Source organism: Bos mutus, chromosome 21 (genome assembly GCF_027580195.1).
Source record: "Bos mutus isolate GX-2022 chromosome 21, NWIPB_WYAK_1.1, whole genome shotgun sequence".
Taxonomy (NCBI): Eukaryota; Metazoa; Chordata; class Mammalia; order Artiodactyla; family Bovidae; genus Bos; species Bos mutus.
In genome coordinates, this window is record NC_091637.1 from 21,300,356 (window position 1) to 21,327,434 (window position 27,079).

The 27,079-nt window shown below is 48.9% G+C and overlaps 1 protein-coding gene across 1 annotated transcript in view; it reads left to right on the forward strand.

The window, feature by feature from the left end:
• SLC28A1 (solute carrier family 28 member 1) overlaps nt 1-27,079 on the forward strand; it is a 90,619-nt gene that overhangs the window by 55,606 nt on the left and 7,934 nt on the right. The window contains exons 12-17 of the mRNA XM_070358340.1: nt 9,605-9,735; nt 11,145-11,313; nt 11,431-11,628; nt 15,086-15,167; nt 16,172-16,270; nt 16,409-16,520. Coding sequence (XP_070214441.1) covers nt 9,605-9,735; nt 11,145-11,313; nt 11,431-11,628; nt 15,086-15,167; nt 16,172-16,270; nt 16,409-16,520 — 791 coding nt within the window. The remainder of the gene's footprint in view (nt 1-9,604; nt 9,736-11,144; nt 11,314-11,430; nt 11,629-15,085; nt 15,168-16,171; nt 16,271-16,408; nt 16,521-27,079) is intronic.

Here is a 27,079-nt window from a genome sequence, read left to right on the forward strand (position 1 = left end):
GACTTAGTTGCTCCATGGCATGTGGGATCTCAGTTCCCCAACCAGGGTTGGAACCCAAATCCCCTGCTTTGGAGGTGAACTCTTAACCACTGGACCATCAAGGAAGTGCCTCATATACTCTTTGAAAATGAAAGTGTCAGTCGCTCAGTCAGGTCCAACTCTTTTTGAGCCCATGGACTGTAGCCCACCAGGTTCCTCTGTCCATGGAATTCTCCAGGCAAGAATACTGGAGTGGGTAGCCATTCCCTTCTCCAAGGGATCTTCCTGACCCGGGGATCAAACCTGGGTCTCCTGCATTGCAGGAAGATTCTTTACCATCTGAGTCACCAGGGAAGCCCAAATCTTAGGCGTGATGAAATCCACAGCCAACTTAGTTTTCCTCCAGAACAACCTGTGGCGATTTCTTGTTTATCACTGCTGCTGCCATCATGCTGACCTCAGGGAGTGCCAGGCCCCCTTCTATGCTCTGGTCCAAATGTGGCCGTACTCAGCCATCCCCTCAAATAAAACATTCCCTGGCAGAGTCCTGCAAAGCTCCCCCTCAGCCACCAAGGCCTTCAGGTACTCGCCGGGCTGCGAGGGGTGGATGTGGTGTAGAGAACAACTGTTCCTGGCGTCCCCATTTGAGGCAGTGGACTCTACAGCGACCTCAGATGGGGCTGTGCTGACCCCCTGCGCTCTCAGATGTTTTCACTTTGGCTCACATTAAATGAACTCTCTTGGTAAGGCTAACACTCGAAGCTCATCATAGCTTCTACCAGCTGTTGCAGAGGCCACAAAGCTACAGTAATCAAAACAGTGTGGTACTGGTATCTGGGTAGACATGTGAAAGTGAAAGTTGCTCAGTCCCGAGGAGCTCTTTGCGACCCCGTGGACTGTATAATCCATGAAATTCTCCAGGCCAGAATACTGGAGTGGGTAACCTTTCCCTCCCTTCTCCAGGAGATCTTCCCAACCCAGGGATCAAACCTAGGTCTCCCACATTGCGGGCTGCTGCTTTACCAGCTGAGCCACAAGGGAAGCCCAAGAATACTGGAGTGGGTAGCCTATCCCTTCTCCAGGGGATCTACCTGCCCCAGGAAACGAACTGGGGTCTCCTGTACTGCAGGCGGATTCTTTACCATCTGAGCTATGCTGCTGCTGCTGCTGCTGCTAAGTCGCTTCAGTCGTGTCCGACTCTGTGCGACCCCATAGACGGCAGCCCAGCAGGTTCCCCTATCCCTGGGATTCTCCAGGCAAGAACATTGGAGTGGATTGCCATTTCCTTCTCCAATGCATGAAAGTGAAAAGTGAAAGTGAAGTCGCTCAGTCGTGTCCGACTCCTAGCAACCCCATGGACTGCAGCCTACCAGGCTCCTCCATCCATGGGATTTTCCAGGCAAGAGTACTGGAGTGGGTGCCATTGCCTTTTCCCATCTGAGCTATGAGGGAAGCCCATATGAGGGAAGCGCATATGAGGGATAGACACGTAGACCAATCAAATAGAATTGAGAGTCCGCTCTGGGCCCGCAAGAATGCGGGTTGGAATCTCCTCAGCGGAGTCCGGAGTCCGGAGCTCTCTGCCCGCGGACGGGAGGGAGCTGGTGGAGCTGCCACCGCCTCAACCCCAGGCCTCCCGCGCCGAGGCTGCTCCCGCCTGCTGATAGAGAGGCTCGGGGAAGGGTGGGCGCCGAGCTCCGGCGGCCCCGGCGGCCCCTGCAGGCCCGGCGGCGGGCGAGGCTGAGCGCAGGGCTCCTCTACCTAGACTAGCAGCCCTCGGAGTCCTCCGGCATCGAGCGGCTCCTGCGGCTAGGAAAGGAAGGAGTGAGGGTTTGGAAGCAGCCAGGGTTGTGCTGGGGTCCCGAGGCTAGAATCGCTCCCCTCTAAGCCTCTGGTAGGGAGACCGAGGTGTGGGCAGGGGGGTCGGGAGGCGGAGGACTGAGCAAGGAGGCTTCTGGAGCCTCTTCCAGAGGGAAACCCATATACTCTCAGTTCAGTTCAGTTCAGTCGCTCAGTCGTGTCCAACTCTTTGCGACCCCATGAATTGCAGCACCCCAGGCCTCCCTGTCCATCACCGACTCCCGGAGTTCACTCAAACTCATGTCCATCAAGTCGGTGATGCCATCCAGCCATCTCATCCTCTGTTGTCCCCTTCTCCTCCTGCCCCCAATCCCCCAGCATCAGAGTTTTTTCCAATGAGTCAACTCTTCGCATGAGGTGGCCAAAGTATTGGAGTTTCAGCTTTAGCATCATTCCTTCCAAAGAACACCCAGGACTGATCTCCTTCAGAATGGACTGGTTGAATCTCCTTGCAGTCCAAGGGACTCTCAAGAGTCTTCTCCAACACCACAGTTCAAAAAACATTCTTTGACGCTCAACTTTCTTCACAGTCCAACTCTCACATCCATACTTGACTACTGGAAAAACTGTAGCCTTGACTAGATGGACCTTTGTTGGCAAAGTAATAATGTCTCTGCTTTTTAATATGCTGTTTAGGTTGGTCCAGAGAAGGCAATGGCACCCCACTCCAGTACTCTTGCCTGGAAAATCCCATGGATGGAGGAGCCTGGTGGGCTGCAGTCTGTGGGGTTGCTAAGAGTCGGACACGACTGAGCGACTTCACTTTCACTTTTCACTTCCATGCATTGGAGAAGGAAATGGCAACCCACTCCAGTGTTCTTGCCTGGAGAATGCCAGGGATGGGGGAGCCTGGTGGGCTGCCGTCTAGGGGTCACACAGAGTCGGACAGGACTGAAGTGACTTAGCATAGCATAGCATAGCATAGCATAGGTTGGTCATAACTTTCCTTCCAAGGAGTAAACGTCTTTTAATTTCATGGCTGCAGTCACCATCTGCAGTGATTTTGGAGCCCAAAAAAATAACGTCTGACACTGTTTCCACTGTTTCCCCATCTATTTCCCATGAAGTGATGGGATGGGAGTATAATTTGCTCTAACCTTTTTGGAGAACACTTATCCGTCAGTTTAAAAATACTCCTTCCTGTTGATCCAGTTGGCAATATCATGATACAGAAATATTTTCACAAGTGGTCAAAGGATGAAAAATCCCAGCATCATTTGTAATAGCAAAAACCATCAATGTGTTACAGGATGGGAATGAGCTGGGTAAGTTCATCCATGCAGTGCACTGTTGCTCAGTCCCTAGGGTGAGGTTGAGCCTCCATGTTGCTGATTTGGAGAAGAGCAGTCTGCCTTGTGTTGGGCAAGAAGTAACAGTCAGAACTGGGCATGGAAAAGGGACTGGTTCAAAATCAGGAAAGGAGGCTGTATATTTTATATTGTCAACCGTGTTGGAGAAGACAGACTCTTGAGAGTCCCTTAGACTGCAAGGAGATCCAACCAGTCCATTCTAAAGGAGATCAGTCCTGGGTGTTCATTGGTAGGACTGATGTTGAAGCTGAAACTCCAATACTTTGGCCACCTGATTCGAAGAGTGACTCATTGGAAAAGACCCTGATGCTGCGAAAGATTGAAGGCAGAAAGAGAAGGGGACGACAGAGGATGAGATGGTTGGATGGCATCACTGACTCGATGGACATGAGTTTGAACAAACTCTGGGAGATAGTGAAGGACAGGGAAGCTTGGTGTGCTGCAGTTCATGGGGTCACAAAGAGTACGACACGACTGAGTGACTGAACAACAACAACAACAACAGCTTACCTTTCCCAGCACCCAGGCTCTCCTGATGCTGTGCCTGAGTGGGTCAGGGGTGACAGAATGACCTGCACTGTCCCCTTCTCTGGTCCCAGATTCCACTTGTCTTTCTTTCCCGTGTCCTTCGGGATGGGGAAACCCGCTCCTTGGTGCTCCCTTCCCTCAGAACACCTAGGCCACACTGGGAGGCTCAGCTCCACATACTCACAGAGCTGTCTGGGCAGGATAGCTGCTGCCACGTGATTTTCAAGAAGGCCCCTTGCACTCTGGGGCTTTGTCTTCTCCCGGCAAATCCCATGTAGAATGTTAGCATTTGGTTTACAGCTTGTCTCACCTGGGCCTAGGAAAGGCCCATGAGAGCTGGTGCATGCCCGCTCCTCCCCTAAAACTACCATCAATTAATTTTGGAAGGAATTTGATATTTCAGAAATGAAAACTAAAGACTTTGGTCCCGAAACTCTTCACAGTGGCTATTGAGGGAAGGCCTGCCCTATTATCTTTAGGACTTAAAGACTTTATACTATTTTTTAGAATAATCTATTTATTTCTGGCTGTGCAGGGTCTTTGTTGCTGGGCACTGGCTTTCTCTAGTTGTGGCTAGCGGGGGCTGGGGCTGCTGTTCATTTCGGTGTGGGGGCTTCTCATTGCAGCGGCTTCTCTTGCTGTGGAGCACGGGCTCTAAGGTGCATGGGCTTCAGTAGTTGTGGCACATGGGCTCAGTTGCCGCATGGCATGTGGAATTTTCCTGAACCAGGAATCAAACTTGGGTCCCCTGCATTGGTAGGGGAGACTCTAAACCACTGAACCCCCAGGGCAGTTCAAACCTTAGAGCCTTTAAATGCCTTAACTTTGTCCTGGGTCCCACAGGCAGTTGAAAGAATGGTGTTCTTTTCTACCACACGAGCATGAGTGTTGCTGCTATTACTTAAGACTGAAGTACTGGAAAAACTCTTATCCCTTTCCGACAATCGTCTTACAACTCAGCCTCTTTTTCTTTCCCTTGCTTGGGCCAGAGTCCAGGTCCAGCCCCAGGCAGGCAGGCCTCCCTAATGAAGAGGCCTGGGGCCCCACTCCCCTTTAGCTCCACAGAAGGTGCAGAGGCCGCCCGGATCAGGCAGTGGCTGCGGATCTCTATCCACAGCCTCTGGTCTGGAAGCCCCAGACTAGTTGGCTTGCTGAAAGGCCACATCCCTTTCCTCCTCCCCTCTGACCTCTGGATCTGCCTCCAGTCTGGCCACAGAAAGCTCTCTTCTGCCCCCACCTGGCTCTTGGCTGCCACTGCAGCAACCCGGGAGTGGGGGCGGGGGAGGGGGGTTGGGGGTGCGGAGGGTTGGGAGTCGCTTCCTCCCGAAGCCCTGCCATCCCACCCTCTCCAGTCTCTCCTATTACTCTCCCGTCCAGGCAGTTCCTCATGGAGTCTTTGGCCCTGCCCTTAGCCCCTGAATTCCAGAGAGATCTCGCCTCTCTCTTTTCCTTTCTCTTTGACGCTCAACTTCTGGCTACCTCTTCCTGCACCTTCCTATTGCTAAAAGCTGCATATTTCTAGACCTGCACTGTCGGACATAGTCAGTAGCCACTAACTGCACATGGCTGTTGAAACTTGAACTGTGGCCAGTCTGAAATGAGGTCTGCTGTGAGACTTGGTGTGAAGAAATCAATTAGTATGTTTTATTGATAAGTTCTAGGGCTTCCCTAGTGGCTCAGAAGGTAAAGAATCTGCCTGCAATGCAGGAGACCTGGGTTTGATCCCTGGGTTGGGAAGATCCCCTGGAGAAGGCAATGGCAGCCCACTCCAGTATTCTTGCCTGGAGAATCTCATGGATAGAGGAGCCTGGTGGGCTATAGTCCATGGGGTTGCAAAGAGTTGGACACAACTGAAGGACTAATACTCCACTTTACTTCATTGGTAAGTTTCTTTTTCTTTTTATACCTTTTTTTTTTTTTACTTCATTGGTAAGTTTTACATTGACTACATGGGTAAATGATAATATATTAGATATATTGGGTTAAGTTAAATACATCATCAAAATTAATTTCATCTATTTCTTTTTACCTTTAAAAAAAGAGTTATTTATTTTTATGTATTTATTTTTGACTGTGCTGGATCTTTGTTGTGAGCAAGGGCTTTCTCTAGTTGTGGCGAGCAGGGGCTACTCTTTGTTGCAGTGTGGAGGCTTCTCTTGTTTCAGATCATGGGCTCTAGAGCACAGACTCAATAGCTGTGGTACTCTGGCTTAGTTGTCCTGAATCATGTGGGATCTTCCATGACTGGGGATCGAACCCTGGCATTGACAGGTGGATTCTTAACCACTAGACCACTTGCTAGAAAACTTAAATCACAGATGTGGTTTCCATTATATTTCTATCAAATGACACTGGTCTAGATTTGGTCTGAAGTCCCAAGGGACCTCAATGAATCCTTTCATTGTGACCCTTTTTAGCATGTTTGCCCAAAAAAACTCTAAAGCAGCTGCGAGCTCTCTCTCTAGCCCCAGAAACTGGTCTCCTTACCTACTCCTCTGGTTCAGGACCACTGTGAGAGGAGATCCAGATATGTACCTCAGGCTGTGAATACATTATAGGTTGAGGGGGTGGCCACTGATGTTCCTCGATCAATTATACAAGAGTAAGAGCTCCTGGGACAGAGTCTGGGGCTTCTGAACGGGGCCAAGTAAGAGTCAGCCACATCCTGAGTCTTCCCCATGTGTAAAATGGGCAGAATTCCTGCCCACCTCATGGCAGTCTAAGAATCAAATGCAATAATAGCCAGAAAACACCCGCACAGTGTTGAAGAAGTGATCGTCCTTTCTCTGACATGTTAGGGTCAGAAGTCAGTCCTTCTGAAACTGGTCTCTTTTATGCTCTGGGCATGCTCTGTCGATCAGTTGTGTCCGACTCTTTATGATCCCATGGACTGTAGCCGGCCAGGTTCCTCTATCCATGAGATTTTCCTGGCAAGAATACTGGAATGGATTGCCACGCCCCCTCCAGGGGATCTTCCCAACCCAGGGATTGAACCTGCGTCTCTTGCACCACCTCCTGCGTTGCAGACGGATTCTCTACTGCTGAGCCACAGGGGAAGCCCTTATGCTCTGTAGTGTCTGGATTTACTTCCTTTCTCAGTAAAGATCTTTTTTAAAATTCAGATGGAGGGTTCCTACCCTCTCTCCCTCTTCACATAGGAGAGCTTTGGGTAGAGAAGGGCAGGCCTTGGAGAGGAGTGGGCCATAGGATGCTGGGGCACAGAAGGCATTCCTGAGCCAGGGTCTGGAAGCAGGGCTGGGGTATGTCATGGCCCTGAGAAGTAGCTGACAGGGAGGAGTGTATGGGCTGGCCCAGTGCCCCAGAGAGCCCTGCTGGTGCAGGACTTAGCCCTTTCCAAGATGAGCAAGAAATGACGGCCTAAGGCATTTGAGGCAGTGGCCGCAACCGACCCACTCACAGGGCAGCGTCCAGGAGTGTGACACCTGTGGGGTGTGCTCCCCGCTGAGACTCGAACTGACAAACCAGAGGCAGCCTCCAAGCTGGAGGAAAGGGGAGCGTCCTGGTGGCTAGAGGTAAAATCCCAAGATTCCAGTGGTGGCATTGTGCCCGCTAGAGCTGGACAGCCCAGGAGGAGGAGGCCAGCCAAGTCCCAAAGGTCAGCCTGTAAAGTCCAGAGAGGACACCTGCCTGAGGCTGTCTATTCCCACAGCATCAGCACGGTGGCACATCCAGTGCCCGTGATGGGTGTTTGGGGGGTGGGTGCTGGAGCCAGTACACTACCTTACCACCGAAAGGAAACAAGGGGCTTTAGAAGAAGAAGGAGGATATTACAGGGGTTTCAGAGCCTCGGCGGGTCTCTCAGGGCTGGTTCCCTGTCAGCAGTTCCTGGTACTTCCATGGGCTTCTTCTTTTTAAAAACTATTTGTTTAATTTACTTATTTGGCTGAGCCGGTTCTTAGTTGTGGCACACGGGCTCTTTGATCTTCACTGTGGCACGCAGGATCTTCATTTAGTTGTGGCATTCGAACTCTGAGTTGCAGCATGTGGGATCCAGATCCCTGACCAGGGATCGAACCTGAGCCCCCTGCATTGGGAAGCCACTGGACCTTAGCCAGTGGACCACCAGGAAGGTCCCCCATGGCCCTCTTTGGCCTTCTGCTTTTGTTAACCTAAGCACGTAGCTTAAACTTACCTCCTGTCTTTTTGTTCCTCTTTATTTGAAATTTAAGAACTGCAGTTGATTTATTATCAACTTTAAGGAGAAGTCTATTTTATTTTTCTGTCTATAAAAGCAAGATATATCATTGTGGACATTTAGGAAATATGCAAAAAAGCTGAAAAACAAGAAAATTGTTCTGGCCCTACTAGCCAGGGACAGATAATTGGTTGGCATTTTGGTGTATTTCTTTCCGATCTTCTTTTTATGCAGAGTTGTGGAGTTTGTTTTCGCCCCCATCATTGTGGTTACGCTCTATATGCAAGTTTGTGGGCGTTTCTCCATGTTATTGTGAAGCCTTGGTAACCATTGTTTTTGATGGCAGCTTGACAATGCTTAGCTATTCCCCCATTGTTACATGTTTGTGTGCTCTGTGCTCAGTCCTGTCCTACTTTTCATGACCCCGTGGACTATAGCCCTCCAGGGTCCTTTGTCCATGAGATTTCTCAGGCAAGAATACTGGAGTGGGTTATCATTTCCTGGGTTGAAGATCCAGGGGATCTTCCCAACCTAGGGATGGAGCCTCCTGTGTCTCTTTCATTGGCAGGTGAATTCTTTACCACCGAGCCCCCTGGGAATCCCTTATTGTGTGTTTGGTTGGTTCTAACTTTCCCACTTGGTAAATAACACAGTGGTGAAAAAGTGTCACGTCTCTGTAAGAGAAGAAGAAAGCAAAGTGTTTGAGACCACAGTAAGGATACAATTCAGGAAGGAACACTCCCAAGGGCTCTGGTTGCTCCATCATCTTGCTGCAAAACGCTTCTTTTTTTTTTTTTTTTTTTTTTTTCGGCACTGGAAGTTGGTGGGCGGGCACGAGCCTGCACTGGGGCCTGGGGCCTGGGTCGGGGACCAGGTCTGGATCGGAGTCGGGGCGATCTCCAGGCACAACCCGAAGCAGAGAAGTACCCGCAGCCCCAGGCCTAGGGCCGCAGCACGCCGCGCTAGACCCCGAGCCACCCAACCGTTCATCGTACCACCCCAGCTCAGCGCCGGCTGGGTCCACGCGCACTCCCGGCCTCTCTCTTATCCTCGTGCCTGCAAAACGCTTCTATAGCCTGGCTCCAGGAGACAAGAACTGGGGCCAAAAGGGTGGCTATTGTAGGAGGAGATATCCTTAGAAACAGTTCTCTGACCACAGGAGTGGAGATAATGAGTTGTTTTGAAGTGATGAGTTACCCTTCACAGTAAGTGACAGGAGGAGTCCTGTAGAGGGAAGACATCCCTTTACTCTGAGGTCACATTAGGTCACATCTTGGGTAAATTCCAACTCTTGGGCTCTGTGAGCTTTGTCTGAAATCATCACAAGCCCCTCAGCCAGTGATGAAGCAGCCCTCAGATCAGTGGTCAAAGAGAGACAGCCTAGAAGGGAAGGAAGAACCTTGAACTTGGAGCCAAAAGACACAATAGGTCTTTTGTGATTCCTTCTCTTCCTGTATTATGGGAAAGCCATATTTAACCCTTTGGGGGCCTCAGTTTTCCTGTCTCTTAAGTGGGATAACAATACTCGCCCTGCCTAACTTCCCGAAGTTCTAACTTCCTGAAGTCCTGCCTGTAAGGCTCTGTGCGTGCAGACTCTGACCCTCTACACATGAAATGAATTAATACTATCAGCATCAATGGCAGCAGGACAGCGATGGTGACGCACCAGTGGGGTGCACCCGTGCTCCCCTGCTTCCCTGGGGTTGCACTTCCCGGGCTGCATGTTTCCTCTGACATCTCTCTATAACCCTGTCCGTACTCCCTCTTGCAGATCGATGCTGCCTCCCTAATTGCGGCCTCTGTGATGGCTGCTCCTTGTGCTTTAGCCCTCTCCAAGCTGGTCTACCCAGAGGTGGAGGAGTCCAAGTTCAGAAGTGAGGAAGGCGTGAAACTGACCTACGGGTGAGCACAACAAGAGGGCCTGCACAGAAGGAAGCCAGGGCTGGGCAGGGACAGGAACAGTCAGGGCCGCAGCAGGTCCTGTGTGCTCTGCCGCCCACTGTCTTTCACCAAGCCCAGCCTATCTCCCCTCTCAGCCACTGCCCTACCTGTGGCTTACCTTCAGAAAATGCAGGATCCAGGTCTCGAATCTCATCTTCCAGTCTCTGACCAGCGGGATGTGCCTGGTGTGTGTGTGTGTGTGTGTGTGTGTGTGTGTGCGTGCGCGTGCGTGCTGAGGAGGGCATGAAAACCACGCCACCTCTCTACATGACCCCAGCATCAATCATTGACATAGTGAGCTCTGTCCTTGACTTCACTCACCTCCTAATATCTCTTCATCACTGTCTTAGCAACCTTTGTGTAACATTTAATTCTAAAAAAATATTGAAAGATAACACTTTGGACAAATGTACTTGTGGATACAATGGGCGGCCCCAACCTCATAACTGCCTGAAGGTCTGGGGCAGCATTGCCCTAGAGGAATATAACATGAGTCACATGTATAATTAACATTTCCTAGTGATCATCTTTAAAAAGTAAAGTGGTGATTTTTTAATAAGATGATTTTAGTAAGATGTTTTGACTCAATATATCCAAAATATTGTCATTTTAATGTGTATTTGATATAAAAATTATTACTATTTCAGGGACTTCTCTGGTGATCCAGTGGTTAAGACTCCATGCTCCCAATGCAGGGGGTGTGGCTTTGATCCCTGGTCAGGGAACTAGGGTCTTCCCAGGTGGCTTAGTGGTAAAGAATCTGCCTGCCAATGCAGAAGACACGGGTTTGATCCCTAGGTTGGGAAGATCCCCTTGAGAAGGAAATAGCAACCCACTCTAGTATTCTTGACTGGAGAATTCCCTGGACAGAGGAGCCTGATGGGCTATGGTACATGGGGTCACAAAGAGTTGGACATGACTGAGTGACTGAGCATGCATGCATGGAGGGAACTAGGCCCCTCATGATGCAACTAAAGATCCAAAATGCTGTAACAAAGATCCTGTGTGTCGCAACCAAGACTCGGTATAGCCGAATATATTAAATTTTTTTTTTTAATTTTAGAGGTATTTCATATTTTCTGGTACTAAATATCTGAAACGTAGTGTGTATATTCGTCACACATCTCTATTCAGATCTGCCTCCTTCCAAGTGCTTGTTAAGTTGCATGCAGCTCGTGGTTTGTCTTAGATGATGTCTGTACTAGGAGTCTGGGTCTTAGCCTAGTGCTTGGACCAGCATCTTTCTGGTCTCAAGGGTAAACAAGGACCCCTGGCTCTGACATGCTCTGTCCAAGTTTGAGCCTGTAGGACAGGGAGCCCTGAACTTGTGGAGACAGGCCAATAATGACATCTCTTTGTCCCATTGACAGAGATGCTCAAAACCTCTTAGAAGCAGCTAGCAGTGGAGCTGCCTTGTCTGTGAAGGTCGTGACCAACATCGCGGCCAACCTGATTGCCTTTCTGGCTGTGCTGGACTTCATCAATGCTGCCCTCTCCTGGCTGGGAAACATGGTGGACATCCAGGGGCTCAGCTTCCAGGTACAGTCCCTCTCGACCTGTGGAGGGGGTGGTCCTGGCCAGTGGTGACTGTGGGTGGACACACACAGAGCCCAGGTCAACCCCAGTCCCAGCGGCTCCTCTTGCCTTGCGCCTCAGCTCATCTGCTCCTACATCCTGCGGCCAGTGGCCTTCCTGATGGGCGTAGCCTGGGAGGACTGCTCGGTGGTGGCGGAGCTCCTGGGGATGAAGCTGTTTCTGAATGAGTTCGTGGCCTATCAGGGGCTCTCTGAGTACAAGCAGCGCCGCCTTGCGGGCACTGAGGAGTGGGTCGGCTCCAAAAAGCAGTGGATCTCCGTGAGTGTCCCCCTCCTCTTGCTGGGGCAGGGCATGATGCAACTGTCCCCCTGCAGGCTGGCTGAGACACACGGAGGTGGTCCTCAACCTCCCACATCCCGTTGCCCTGGGCAACAAGACAGCTTTAGGCTTCACTGCCATCTTTCTCAGGGTCTCTCTCTCTTGGCTTTCCTTGTGGCTCAGTTGGTAAAGAATCCGCCTGCAGTGCAGAAGACCTGGGTTCTATCCCTGGGTTGGGAAGCTCCCCTGGAGAAGGGAAAGGCTACCCACTCTAGTATTCTGGCCTGGAGAATTCCATGGACTGTATAGTCCACGAGGTCGCAAAGACTCGGACATGAGTGAGTGACTTTCACTTCACTTCACTTCTCTATCTTTTGAAGATATCTGAACTCCAGCTGTAGATGGTCTACCATCCCGTGGCCTTGGGCCAGCTGCTGCACCTTGCCTCTTCTGTTGGAAAACCAGTGTCATACCTGCCACCCCTGCCCCAAAGGAATGGGTGTGAGACTCTAGTGAGGAGCTAAGATAGTAAAGCAGAAAGACCTCACCACATTAACCTCCAATATACGGGATTCAGCTCAGGGGTTGGTTTGTTCAGTTAAGACTTAAAAAGAACCCCAAAAACTATAAAAGCTTTCTAAAATGAAACTCTCTAAAAGAATAACAACCAATGTAACATGATTAAGAATAAAAAAATTACCCATCATATCGTCATCCCCAAATGACAGCTATTATAATATATAATCAATTATATCTAATTATATGATAATAAATATAAACATAACAATATAATATTTAATTCCACTGTTTGGCTCTTATACCCAATGCTGAAACGAGTAGCTTTTGCACTGAACTTTTCCCTCTTCTCTGATGATTTCCTTGGGAGCATTTCCACATGTGGGATGACTGAATCGTATGGCATGAATCCTGTGTGGGTGCTGCCAGTAACTTTTGCAAAGGGTTATAGCAACTGAAACCACCCCAGCTGTGCCTGTGAGCATTGATTTCACCACACACTGAACAGGGCAGAGCAGCCTCTTAAAAAAAGAAGTCTTGCTACTTTAATGGGCAAATAATAGCTCATTGTTTTAATGTGTGTTTCCTGGGTTACTAGGAACTTTTAACATAAAATATTTTTTCTTGTCTTTGAAATTATTTTTTTTAATGATAAAGAAATGCACTCTTTAGCTTTTTTTTTTTTTTAAGAAGATTTATATGAAGTCAAAAGCTCAGGTTTCCCCTCACTCCTAATTTTCGGCTCCAGCATCACTGTTTTCTCTAGACACAGTGGTGATATGTACCTCTGGGCTTCCCTGGTGGTTCAGTGGTAAAGAATCCACCTGCAATGCAGGAGACACAGGTTTGATCCCTGGATTGGAAAGATCCCCTGGAGGAGGAAATGGCAACCCACTTCAGTATTCTTGCCTGGGAAATCCCATGGACAGAGAAGCCTGACAGGCTATAGTCCGTGGTGTCTCAGAGTCAGACATGACTAAAGCGACTGAGCACACACCTACAATGTGCCTTCAGGATCTTTTTCAGTGAGCTTCATTCCTTCAGCAAGTGTTTATTGAGACCTCTGAGGAACCAGGCCCTCTGCCAGGTACCAGGGATAAAAAGGGTAATTAGACAGACATGGTACCTGGCGACATGGAACTTATATCTAGTGAAAGACACAAGAAAACAAAGGAATAAAAAATTTTAAACCACAATCTTCAGTAAGTTCTATGATGGAAACAATAAAAGGAGTCAGGGAGGGCGTCTGTCCTTGACTAGGTAGGACTGACTGGGCAGGGAAGGCCTCCCTAGGGACTTCCCTGGTGGTCCGGTGGTCAAGACTCTTCGCTTCCACCCAAGGGGGCTCAGGTTCTATCCACGGACAGGGAACTAAGATTCCAAGTGCCACACATTGTGGCCAAAAAAAGGCCCCCCTGAGACGGGTACTTAGACCAAGACTTGGAAGGAGGAGCAGAGGCCAGAAGAAATGGGGAAAGCATTCCAGGCAAAGAAGGAGGTACATGCAAAGGCTCTGGGGTTGCCCAAAGCACTGGCTTGGAGAAGTGAGAGACGTCTACTTAGAACAAGTGGTAATTGTAACAGAGTGACCCAGGCCAAAGAGCAGTTGGAAGTTACTGAAGATTTGACTTCTGACATTTTAGCATTACTTGGGCTGCTGTTTGCAGGGTGATTGTAGGTGAGTAAGCAGAATGCAAGTACCTTAATATTTTTAAATCAATTTATAAAAACTCTGTATGTTATAAAGATATTAATTCTTTTTCATTTTCTATTAAAAAAAAATTTTTTTTTTGGCCACGCCACGCATCATGTAGGATCTTAGCCCCCCAATCAGGAATCAGACTTGGACTGCTTGCATTGGAAGCGTGGAGTCTTAACCACTGGACCACCAGGGAAGTCCCACAGTTTCTACATATATTTTTCCTGGTCTTTTTATTTTCCTTTCCCTTCATTCCGTATTCAGGAATTTTTTTTAAATACAAATTTATACCAAATCTTTGCATTTCTTATATTATTTCTAAATTTAAGAGACTTACCTCCATTCCAGAAACCTGGTAAGGGTTAAATTCCTAAAACAGTATGATGAAGTAGTTGAAATGGTGCGCTCTTGGGAGTCAGACAAAACTGAGTTCAAATTGTGACACAGCTGCCTTTTTGCTGTGTGAACTTCAGTCACTTCTAGGAGCCTCAGTTTGCTCCTCTCCAGGATGAGAGCAAGAAGGCTATTCTGTAACAATAATATTATTATCCTATATTTTCTAATATTTAATGTTTAAAATGTTAATATTTATCTGCTTTAATGATCTAGAATTAAATTTTTTATATGGTGTGAGGTATGGGTCTAAGCCTATCTTTTTTTCCCCCCAAATTGTTCCATTTTGGCCCTTAGTACTTCTAGGAAATTACACAACTGTTCAGAGCAAAAGGGAAAGAGAGTTATATTGCTTAAATACCTACTCTAGGGACTTCCCTGGTGATGCAGCAGTTAAGACTCCATACTTCCAATGCAGGGGCACGGGTTCAATCCCCGGTTGGGGAACTAAGATCACACAAGCTGTGTGGCCTGGCCAAAAAGTTAAAAATTAAATAAAATCTGAAATTAATATAGAAAAATAAATAAATACCTACTCTATGCCTATTTCTTCCTATACATGATATGATCTCTATGACAGTCCTCCCAGTCAGATAGTGTTATTCCCACATTCCTGATGGAGAAGCTAAAATTTAGGTTCCACCCTGGGTCAGGAAGATCCCCTGTAGGAGGGCATGGCAACCCACTCAAATATTCTTGCCTGGAAGATTCCATGAACAGAGGAGCCTGGGGGGCCACAGTCCATAGGTCACAAAGAGTCAGATATGACTGAAGCGACTTAGCGTGCCTGGGGTGGTTTGAGCACATCCCTGTGGGAAGCCCATCACCTCTCATCTTCTGCTTTCTCAGGTCAGAGCAGAAATCCTCACAACGTTTGCCCTCTGTGGATTCGCCAACTTCAGCTCCATTGGGATCATGCTGGGAGGCCTGAGTGAGTCCTAGAGGGGCCTCCCTGGCCTCCTATAAAGGGCGGGGGTTGAGGGGGGTTGGTCTCCAGTTCTGGCTCTCAGATACCTACAACTTCCTAGGGATCTGCACGCCTCAGTTCTCCTCTTGGTCTAAGGCAGAGTCTGAACAAGGAGGTCATGGAACTTCCTGCCAGCCCTGGAATTTCATGACTTCTCTGCTGCTTAGCTGGCCCAGGAGGTCAGCACCTTGGCCTCGTAGGGCAATCCTGGCTCAGGGCCCTAGGGAGGGTCGGAAGGTACAGTGTTGGCTGACCAGCTGAAGCTTTGACCTGCCAGTTCCCATACCCACAGTGGACAGACAGGCCCAGTGGGGCCTAGGGAGGAAGGCTCTGTAGAACTATCAGCTTTTTACAAAAAACCTTTCCACCCTTCACAGTCCCCTGCCTGGTGGTGCAACCATCCCGTTTTATTGAAAAGGATACAGTCATGCAAAAGTGAAATGTGACCCCAGTCACTCAGCTATTAAGTGGCTGTTAAGTGTGTTCGTCGTGCAGTCGTGTCCGACTCTTTGCAACCCCATGGACTGCAACCCATCAGGCTCCTCTGTCCATGGAGTTCTCCTGGCAGGAATACTGGAGTCGGTTGCCATTCCCTTCTCCAGGGGATCTTCCCGACCCAGGAATACAGCCTGGGTCTCCTGCATTGCAGGCAGGAGATTTCTTTACCATCTGAGCCACCAGGGCAGCCTAATAAGTGACTAAACCTGTATTTAATCCCGGGTCTGCCTGATTCCAAACTCAATGTTCTTTCCCTACACCTGCCGCTGATGGCATGTGGGGAGGTGTGGAATGCTATTTAGTCAGGCCAAGGAGGACTCTCAGACTCAACAAGCATCAGAAGGACAGCGCCTGTTCCTCTGGCCCCCCAGAAGAGGAAGGGGGTTGGTCAGCAGACGCAGCCAGAAGTGCAGAGAGGAGGCAGAGGGGCCTGCAGAGTCCTGGCCCTGAGCCCTCCTATCCTCCTGCAGCCTCCATGGCTCCCCAGCGGAAGAGCGACTTCTCCCAGATCGTGCTCCGGGCGCTCTGCACGGGGGCCTGTGTGTCTCTGGTGAACGCCTGTGTGGCCGGTGAGTGCAGGCCTGGTGGGCTCAGGACTCAGTCCAGGGCCAGGCACTGGGGCCCCGGGCTCTCTGACAGTCCTTGGGTGGCGTTGCGGGGGATAGTAAGGGGCTGGACCCTGCCCACTAGCTGCTTGCTCTGCACAGGGATCCTCTACATGCCCAGGGGCCCTGCGGTGGACTGTGTGTCCCTCCTGAACACCACCCTCAACAGCAGCAGCTTTGAGGTGTACCAGTGCTGCCACCAGGCCTTCCAGAGGTGAGTGCCTGGGCCGGGGGCTAGGGGCCGGGGGCCGGGGTGCTGACAGTGATGGGGCACAGAGGCCCGAGTACCTGGGCGGGGGGAGGCCTTTGGTACCAGAGCAAGGGGGTAGAAACGTTATGGCTGTGGCTGATGTAACCAAGGGAAGAGGAAGCGAGGCTTGAGGACCAAACTTAGAAGTTTGGACCAGAGACATGGAGCAACTTCCCTGAAGTTGCTCAGCCTTTAGCGGTCAGCAGAGCCCAGGCCTGGAGCACAGACTACAGCTTCTGCTTCTTTTCAGCACCGGCCCGGAGTTCAGCCTAGAGGCCCTGGACAACTGCTGTCGGTTCTATAATCACACCATCTGTGCGTAGCGGGGACAGAACGTCTCTGTGTCTTCCGGGCGTTATTCTCTCCCGAGAAGCAGAGCCGCCACCCTTCTCTCTCCAGGGTCCCCTATCCTGGGGGAAGCCACAGGGCTTAGATCACCCCAGGCACAAATCGGGAAAGGCGATCAGGGAGTGGGTGGATTGATGGGTGCCCCCACCCTTCACCCCCTTTCTGCTCTCGCATTTCCTCCCTCCTCAAATGTGAACGCTCAGGGTCCTCTGCCTCCTCTCTCTTCTCTGTCCCCCCTGCCCTGGGTCTCCCCTGTTTGTGCTCCCCTTCTGCTCCGGGGCCCTCGGCCCTGGCATTTCAGCCGCCTCCTTCCCTTCCCTTCTCTCTGGACATGGGAATCTCGTTGTGGCTTCACCCCTGCCACATGGCTTCTCCTGGAGATGCTTTCCTCCACTTTCATAGACTCCCCTACTGCCCTCCCACACAGCACTTTCCAGACTGGTGGCCTGTGTAGCACTGTCCCTCAAGATATGCAGAGGTTTCCATGATCCATTAGGTTTGGGAAATACTGGGCTAAATAAAGTTAGGGTTTTTTTTTGTTTGTTTGTTTGTTTTGTTTGTTTTTCTCACTGTGGACTCATCAGAGCTTGATGTGGATGTGATAGGAGATGTTTTCCAAATTTGGCTGTAAGAATCTTTTCTATGGGAGTATCTTTTTAGTTGAGGATCCCATGGGAAAAAGTCTGGGAAATACTGGTTGATGCTCAGACTGCTTTACTCTACATAACTGTAGCCTTTGTAGATGTTTACCTGGCGCTACATGTCAGTGTGCGGTTCTCAGTGCTTCATACTTTGTAGCTCAATCCTTACCACAACTCTGTGAGGCAGGTACTGTTGTCATCCCTAGCTGAGGACCAGAGTTCAGAGATGTTAAGTAACTTGCCTGAAGTGGCACAGCTGGGAAGAGGAAGAGGCAGGACTTGATCCCCAGCCATCCAGTTCCACCAGCTGTGGTGTCTGGTCTCTCCGCTAGGCTGCTAAGAGCTTGGTCATGTGACTCTCCCTACGCCCTCTGCTTGCCTCTTCTCCCCAGCCCCGTCCCTCTGCTCCAGCAGGTCAGGCATCTGATGTGTCTTCTGTGCCTCTGAGATTTTGTTTCCGGAGTTCCTGTCACCCAGCATGTCCTGCCCTATGCTCCTTGCACTCTGTCCTCATTTCCCTAGCAGCTTTGGCTTCTGGGGCCTGCAGGGTGCCTGTCCCCCTCACTGGCCATGGGGCACGTGTCCCCTCACCCACCTCTGTTGGATAAGTCTCCCCAGCTGGGGCCTGAGGCAGAGGCCCTGCTGGTCAGCAGTTACCCTGCTCTGTCAAGGATCTGGGCTCTACTGGGCACTGGTCTTGCTCTTTGTGACCCCCATGGGCCCTGGGTCCCTTCAGCAGGGCCCATGTTCTTGCCCTTAACTCTGCACAACAGAGTCAGTGGCCTGACTCCCATGCCCCAGGGCATAGCTCTTCCTTGCTCCCTGCAGCCCCGACTCCCCTTGAGCTGTCACAGGAGGCCTGGACATCATAGCTGTCTCTTTTAGTATTTGGGCGCCATCCCCTCCCCAGCCTCCTTTCCTGGACCACCCGTGCACACAGCACCTGGCCAGTCACATTTCCGGGAGGACTGTTGGCCCCTCAGAGACAGGACTCGGATGTTTCTGGGTCCTCATGGTGCTCAACGCAATGCTGGGCCTGTGAAAAGTGGGAGTTTCCCAGGTGGCACTGGTGGTAAAGAACCCGCCTACCAATGCAGGAGACTTAAAGATATGCAAGTTCGATCCCTGGGTCAGGAAAATCTCCCTGGAGGAGGGCATAGCAACCCACTCCAGTATTCTTGCCTGGAGAATCCCATGGACAGAGGAGCCTGGCGGGCTACAGTCCATGGGGTTGCCAAGAGTTGGACACGATTGAACCAGCTTGGCACGTATTGAGCACGTATTGTGAAAGGTGTTAAATGAGTCTTTATGGAATGGAATTCACCCTCTATCAGAGGTACCAGCATGCATCCCATGCTATACCTGTATGGACTGCTTCCAGCTCAAGAGCTGTTCTGATCCAGGGGACTCCTTGGTCATCCAAGCGGTGGTATCTCACCTTCTCCTCCACCCACCATGCTCCTTCTTCCTCTTCTTGTACCTGCAGAAGCTGGGAGTCCCTTGAGGCTCCCAAAAATAATACCACAAAAATACACTGCTTAGAGAGGCACCTGTGCTGGTACCAGCTCCCTGAGCCTCAGTTCGGTTCAGTTCAGTCTCTCCGTCATGTCTGACTTTGCGACCCCGTGGACTGCAGCACGCCAGGCCTCCCTGTCCATCACCAACTCCCAGAGCTTACTCAAACTCATGTCCATTGAGTTGGTGATGCCATCCAGCTATCTCATCCTCTGTCGTCCCCTTCTCCTCCTGCCTTCGATCTTTCCCAGCATCAAGGTCTTTTCAGATGAGTCAGTTCTTTGCATCAGGTTGCCAGAGTATTGGAGTTTTAGCATTAGCATCAGTCCTTCCAGTGAATATTCAGGACTGATTTCCTTTAGGATGGACTGGTTGGATCTCCTTGCAGTCCAAGGGTATCTCAAGAGTCTTCTCCAACACCACAGTTCAAAAGCATCAATTCTTCGGCACTCAGCTTTCTTTATAGTCCAACTCTCAAATCCATACATGACTACTGGAAAAACCATAGCCTTGACTAGACAGACCTTTGTTGGCAAAGTAACGTCTCTGCTTTTTAGTGCCTGTGCCTAACTGCACCCTAAGCAGCAGCTTCTGGGTCAGGATTGGCTCGGATGCCTCCACTTAACACCACCCACAGTCACGACAGGCATTGCTAATCAATCACAGCATTCTTTGCACTGAATCCAAAAAGGGCTTCAGAATCCAGACCAGCTCAGTACTGGATGAGCCCACCACCAAGTGATTCAAGGTGCCTTTACCAGACCCTAAAGACCAAAACTGATTTTGTGTTACTGGCCTGGAGAAGTCTCAGGTTTTGTGAAACACTAGAAATCAGCAAGGACAAGGTGGCCAAGTGGTTAAGGCCGAGGAGTTAAGCTGCTAGTCCATTGTGCTCTACACGCATGAGTTCAAATACCACCTTCGTCAGATGTGTGCTTTGGGGCTTCCCTGGTGACTCGGATGGTAAAGAATCTGCCTGCAATTCAGGAGACCTGGGTTCAATCCCTGGGTCAGGAAGATCCCCTGGAAGAGGGAATAGAACCCACTCCAGTATTCTTGCCTTGGAAATCTCACAGACAGAGGCTACAGTCCATGGGGTTGAAAAGAGTCGGAGATGGCTGAGTAACTAACACTTTCACTAGAAAATCAAAGGGAGTTGAAGCATAGAGAGATCCTTGCAAAGAATGAATCCTGTGAAAGTACTTTGTCCACTCCAGGATTGTATCAGTTCAGTTCAGTCGCTCAGTCGTGTCCGACTCTTTGCGACCCCATGAATCGCAGCACGCCAGGCCTCCCTGTCCATCACCAACTCCTGGAGTTCACCCAGACTCACGTCCATCGAGTCAGTGATGCCATCCAGCCATGTCATCCTCTGTCGTCCCCTTCTCCTCCTGCCCCCAATCCCTCCCAGCATCAGAGTCTTTTCCAATGAGTCAACTCTTTGCATGAGGTGGCCAAAGTACTGGAGTTTCAGCTTTAGCATCATTCCTTCCAAAGAAATCCCAGGGCTGATCTCCTTCAGAATGGACTAATTGGATCTCCTTGCAGTCCAAGGGACTCTTCTCCAACACCACAGTTCAAAAGCATCAATTCTTCGGTGCTCAGCCTTCTTCACAGTCCAACTCTCACATCCATACATGACCACAGGAAAAACCATAGCCTTGACTAGATGGACCTTTGTTGGCAAAGTGATGTCTCTGCTTTTGAATATGCTATCTAGGTTGGTCATAACTTTCCTTCCAAGGAGTAAGCGTCTTTTAATTTCATGGCTGCAGTCACCATCTGCAGTGATTTTGGAACCCAAAAAATAAAGTCTGACACTGTTTCCACTGTTTACCCATCTATTTCCCATGAAGTGATGGGACCAGATGCCATGATCTTTGTTTTCTGAATGTTGAGCTTTAAGCCAACTTTTTCACTCTCCACTTTTACTTTCATCAAGAGGCTTTTTAGTTCCTCTTTACTTTCTGCCATAAGGGTGGTATCACCAGGATTGTATATTGCTTGTTTATTCGATCAAGGAATGTGTATGAGTACCTGAGATCATACTCAGCTTGATTGGGTTGCCATAACAAAGTACTGCAGACGGCACAGCTTAAACAACAGAAATTCATTTTGTCACAGTTTTGGAGGCGAGAAGCCCAAGGTTAGGGTGCCTGCGTGGTTGGCTTCTTTTCCTGATTTATAGACACCACCCTCTAGCCGTGTCCTTGTACAGCAAAGAGAGACAGCAGCTCCCCGGTGTCTTAATAAAGGCCCTAATCTTGCCCATCATGAGAGCACAGCTCTCATGACTTCATCTAACCTGGCTTACTTGCAAAGGTTCCCATCTCCAAATACTGTCACACTGGGGGTTAGGGCTCCAGCATAGGAATCTAGAGGCACACAGTTCAGTCTGTAACACCTACTATGTGCTGGACTGTGAGCTAGGTAGGGGGACAGCAGTGAACCAGACTGTAATGAGCTACAGAGCTGGAAACTTCCTGCAAGAAGAGGATCCACTGGGAAGGGAAGCAGAGACTGGGCGGAGATGGCTTCTGGGGAGGAGTCCTTGAGAGGAGGGAAGGGGAAAGTGACTCCAGTGGGGCTGGTGGGGTGGGTACCTGTACGTGGCCTGGCCAGTGGCATTTTTTAAGGTTCTTAGTATATTATAAAGTGAAAATAATGCCAGAATAGGATTATACAAATTCCCACTTAAATTTTTATATATTTTAACACAATGCACTGTAGTATCAGGTTATCTACAAGATAACTACAGGATTCTTTTTTTTTCCCAACTAAAGCCCAAGTCAATAATTTAAACAACCATTTATATTTATACCAAATATTTGAAAGCACTGAATCCTAGTCACTAGACCACCAGGGGTGTATCAAATATTTGAACGTGCTTGTGTGTTTTTACATAAATTAGGTTTCTTGAAATATGCAGATTCTGTGTTCTTCTATACTTGGTGTGATATCAATCCACATACAATAAATATTTATATATTTTTAAAAATTTATTTTATTGCAGTATAATTCATTTGCAACGTGTTAGTTTCCCATGTTTTGGAGAAGGCAATGGCACCCCTCTCCAGTACTCTTGCCTGGAAAATCCCATGCACGGAGGAGCCTGGTAGACTGCAGTCCATGGGGTCGCTAGGAGTCGGACACGACTGTATAACTTTCAAGTAGACAACCTGAGCGACTTCACTTTCACTTTTCACTTTCATGCATTGGAGAAGGAAATGGCAACCCACTCCAGTGTTCTTGCCTGGAGAATCCCAGGGACGGGGGAGCCTGGTGGGCTGCCGTCTATGGGGTCGCACAGAGTCGGACACGACCGAGGTGACTTAGCAGCAGCAGTTTCCCATGTTTAGCAAAGTGATTCAGTTTATATATATATATATAGTTTGCATCTGCTAATCCCAGACTCCCAATCCATCCCTTCCCTATTACACTTCCCCCTTGGCAACCACCAGTGCTCTCTGTGTCTGTGAGTCTGTTTCTGTTTCATAGATAATTTCATTTGTGTCATATTTGAGATTCCATACATAAGTGATGTCATGTGGTATTTGTCTTTCTCTCTCTGACTTACTTTGCTGAGTATGATAATCTCTAGGTCCATCCACGTTGCTGCAAATGGCATTATTTGTTTTTTATGGCTGAGCAGTATTCTATTTTTTATATATATATATATATGCACCACATTTTCTTTATCCACTAAACTGTTGATGTAAATGTAGGTTGTTTCCATGTCTTGGCTATTGTCAATAGTGCTGCTATTACATAGGTGGTTCAGACAGTAAAGAATCCATCTGCAATGCAGGAGATACAGGTTCAATCCCTAGGTTGGGAAGATCCCCTGGAAAAGGGAATGGCTACCCACTCCAGTATTCTTGCCTGGAGAATTCCGTGGACAGAGGAACCTGGTGGGCTACAGTCCATGGGGCTGCAGAGTCAGACACGACTGAGCGACTAATGCTTGCATGAGCGTGGCGGGTACATGTATCTTTTCGATTATAGTTTTGTCTGGGTATACACCCAGGAGTAGAATTGCAGGGTCATATGGTAGCTCTATTTTTAGCGTTTTTTTTTTTGTTTTACTTCTTTTGAGAGACCGCCACAGTGTTTTCCACAGCAGTTGCACCAATTTATATCCCCACCAACAATGTAAGAGGGCTCCCTTTTCTCCAGACCCTCTCCAGAATTTGCCGTCTGTAGGCTTTTTAATGATGGCCATTCTGACTGGTGCGTGGTGGTATTTCATTGTAGTTTTGATTTGCGTTTCTCTTAACAGTTAGTGATAGTGGGCGTCTTTTCACTTGCCTGTGGGCCATCTGTATTTATCATTTTAAGTGCAGCTCTGTTGGGGTGGCCTGGTCAGGGAAACTCCTCTTAGTCACATGACTGTGAATGGCTGCATTTGGAGAGCGCAGTAAGAGTGACATCGGAAGCCCTTTCAGGATCTGAGGCTCCCGCCCTCCTCCTGCTGCTCCCTGCATGTGCCTGACCATGAGCGAAGAATTGAAAGGGCTTTGCTCATGGAAAGGTCTGGTTGCCCAGGGCACAGTGAGAGCAGGCCTTTCCCAGGTGTGGCTGGCTGTGGCTGCCCGTGGAACCGACTGCAGATAGGAGTTGACCACAGCCAGGCTCGGAGCAGTAGAGTGCTGCCTGTGGGGGCACCACAGAGGGACTGTCTTGCTTTTGGAGGGGACACTGACAACAGCATGCCCTGTAGGGAGGGTCACTGCCACGAGCTTGGGGGGTGGGGCCCAGACAGCTGCCCGTTGTGGGGGTGTGCAGGCCTTACATCTGGGATCAAGGGGCAAATGCAGGGTGGGTAAAGAGAAGGGGGCAGCCTGGAACACCAGAGGCTGTGTGAGGCCACACTCAGTGGGGTCCAGTCTGTGCTGGAGACCATTTTCTGCCCCCCTCCCCATTTCGTCCTGGACCAATCCTTGTATAAAGGACAATATAAGTGAATTACTGGGAAAATAATAATAATAAAGGCATCTTTATTATTTGATTCAATGAACATAAGATTACTCTGTCAACTTGCTATGCAGTTTCTGAACATCACTTTCAACATCTATATGTATGTTACTGCAGACTGCAAAGCATATGAGGACCGCAACAGTCCGTGCTGTGAATAACTCCGTCCTATGGCATTTTCTGTTCTTAATGAAAACTCTTCAGAGCTCTGTCTCCTCAGATGATTTGTCCTGCATTTCAGACTCACTAAGGGGAACTGGGGAAAGGCCACGGGACTCTGGTTGGAATCCATGAAATCTGCCTTTCCTATGATAGCGTGCTTGTAAAATTGTAAGGACAATAGAATCATTCCAAACGACGTATGCAACCACTCAAGCAGTAAAGCGTTGCTTCCCACCTCTTAAGGGTGGACTGTGCTTAGAGGTGTTCTTCCAAAGGGTACAGTATGGAAGCAGGGGAACAGGAAAGAAACTTGGCCACAGAGAAGCCTGGTAAACACTTCCTTAGCCAGGTCGTCACAGTTAACCTCTTCAGTCGTTCAGTTCAATTGAGAACACGTACCTTTGATACGTTGTGTCGAGAAGGGCAATTCACCTCTGTGGTACTCCTCCCCAAAGCTCATAACCTCAGTCGCTAAGTGGTGTCCAATGCTTTGTGACCCCATGAACTGCAGCACGCCAGGTTTCCCTGTCCTTCACTATCATCCTGAGTTTGCCCAAATTCATGTCCATTGAGTCGGTGATGCCATCCAACCATCTCATCCTCTGTCACCCCCTTCTTTTTTTGTGTGTGTGTGTCACCCCTTCTTTTGCTTTCAATCTTTCCCAGCATCAGGGTCTTTTCCAATCAGTCAGTCTTTGCATCAGGTGGCCAAATATTAGAGCTTTAGCTTTACCATCATTCCTTCCAATGAATACTCAGGGTTGATTTCCTTTAGGATTGACTGGTTTGATCTTGCTGTCCAAGGGACTCTCAAGAGACTTCTCTAGCACCACAATTTGAAAGCATCAATTCTTCAGCACTCAGCCTTCTTTATGGTCAAGCTTTCATGGTCCAACCCCAGTCTAACCATGAGAAAAACATCAGACAAACTCAAATTGAGACACAGTCTACAGAATATTGATCCTCAATCATCCTCAAGATGGGGGTCAATTAGAAGCAGGGAAGCTCTGAGAAACTGTCACAACTCCAAGAAGCCAAAGCAGACAAGATGACTCAATGTGTATCACAGTGGATTGAATTTTGTCTCCCCCCAAAAGCTATATTCAAATGCCAGCCCTCACTACCTGTGAATCTGACCTTCGTTGGAAGTAGGATTTTACAGATGTAATTAGGTTAAGGACCTCAAGATGAGATTATCCTGGATTTACAGTGAGCCCTAAATTCAATGACTGGGTGTCTTTATAAGAGAAAGGACAGGGGAGTTTGAAGCACACAGGCCCAGAGATGCACAAAGAAGGTAGTAGAAAGATGGCCACAGAGATCAGCGTCGAGCTCCAAGATATAGCCCACCCCAAGCCAAGGAGCACCTGGGGCCCCTGGAAGCTGGAAGAGGCAGGAAGGGTTCTCCCCTAGAGGCTTTGGGGGAGGGTACCCTGCACACTTAGGACTGCTAGCCTCTGGAACTCCAGAGAATACATTTCTGTTATTTTCAGCCACTAAATTTGTGGTGATTTGTTCCAGAAACCCTAAGAAACTGATCCAGTATCTTGCATGGGATACTGGGATGGAAAAATTATATTAGGGAAAAACTCATGAAATCCAAATAAAGTGTGGAGTATAAGTTAAAAACATATTAATATTTATCTATCAGTTGTGATAATAGATCATAGTAACTGGGAGAGGAAACTGGGCGGGGGGATCTATAGGATTCATGGGAACTCTATTATTTATACAGCCTTTCTGTAAATCTAAAACTATTTTAAAATTAAAAAATTTTTAAACTGCATGGGATGGGCTTCCCTGGTGGCTCAGTGGTAAAGAATCCACCTACCAGTGCAAGGAACACGAGTTTGATCCCTGGTCTGGGAAGACCCCACATGCCACAGAGCAACTAAGCCCATGTGCCACAAATACCAAGCCAGAACTCTAGAGCCTGGAAGTCGCAGCTACTGAAGCCCCCTCATCCTAGACCCCATGCTCTGCAATAAGAGCAGCCCCCACAATGAGAAACCCTCGCAACTAGAGAGTAGCCCCCTCTTGCTGCAGCTAGAGAAAAGGCCACGGAGCAATGAATACCCAGCACAGCCAAATAAATAATTGCATGGGAAAAACCCTGCTTGGACACAGAGTTTTTGTAACTTGTAATTCAGCCCAGGGGTAGCTCTGTCCTAGACAATGCTTGTTCCAGCCGGCAGCGCATCAAGGTCTGTGAGTCAATCAATGAGCCCCATTTACTCTTTTTCCATTGATTCATTCTGCTCTCACTTCATGGTCCTGCTCTCACCTCTGTTGACCCCTCACTTTAATTCAAGCGCGTGCCTTCGGCTGAATATGAATTAGTCCTGGCCTCTTTACAACCACATGGAGAACATCATCTGCTTGAAATTACTAATGACTCAGAATTGGTGAGCCCTGAGTTTGGACAGGACTGTTTGTATCATTTTGAGGCTGTCTGCCCCTCCCAACTTTTCTGAGAATTTTTATACCCACAGCGTGGATGGTCTCTGTCATCAGAGAGATTTTACGTTTGAATCATGAGACTCCACCCCTATGAACATTGTAGACTGAATCAGGACTGAACACCTGACTCAAGAGAAGCAAGCCTACGGTCATGTCAGTGGTCTCTCAGATTTTCGGGAAAGATCAAACTAAAGAAAAAAAAAAAACGAAAAAGAAAGAAACACAGCTCAGAGCTGAGTCATCACAGTGGACCTGGCTTGGAGCTGATTTCATCTCCACCCTTCCTGCAGCCTCGTTGCTCAATTTTTCCTTGGATTCAATGAGAGCTGAATTCTTTCCCAAATCCCCTATAACCTGAGCTAATCAAGAAGGTTCCGTTTACTTTCCAATCAAGAGGATGCCGCCTCGGAGTACCACATTGTT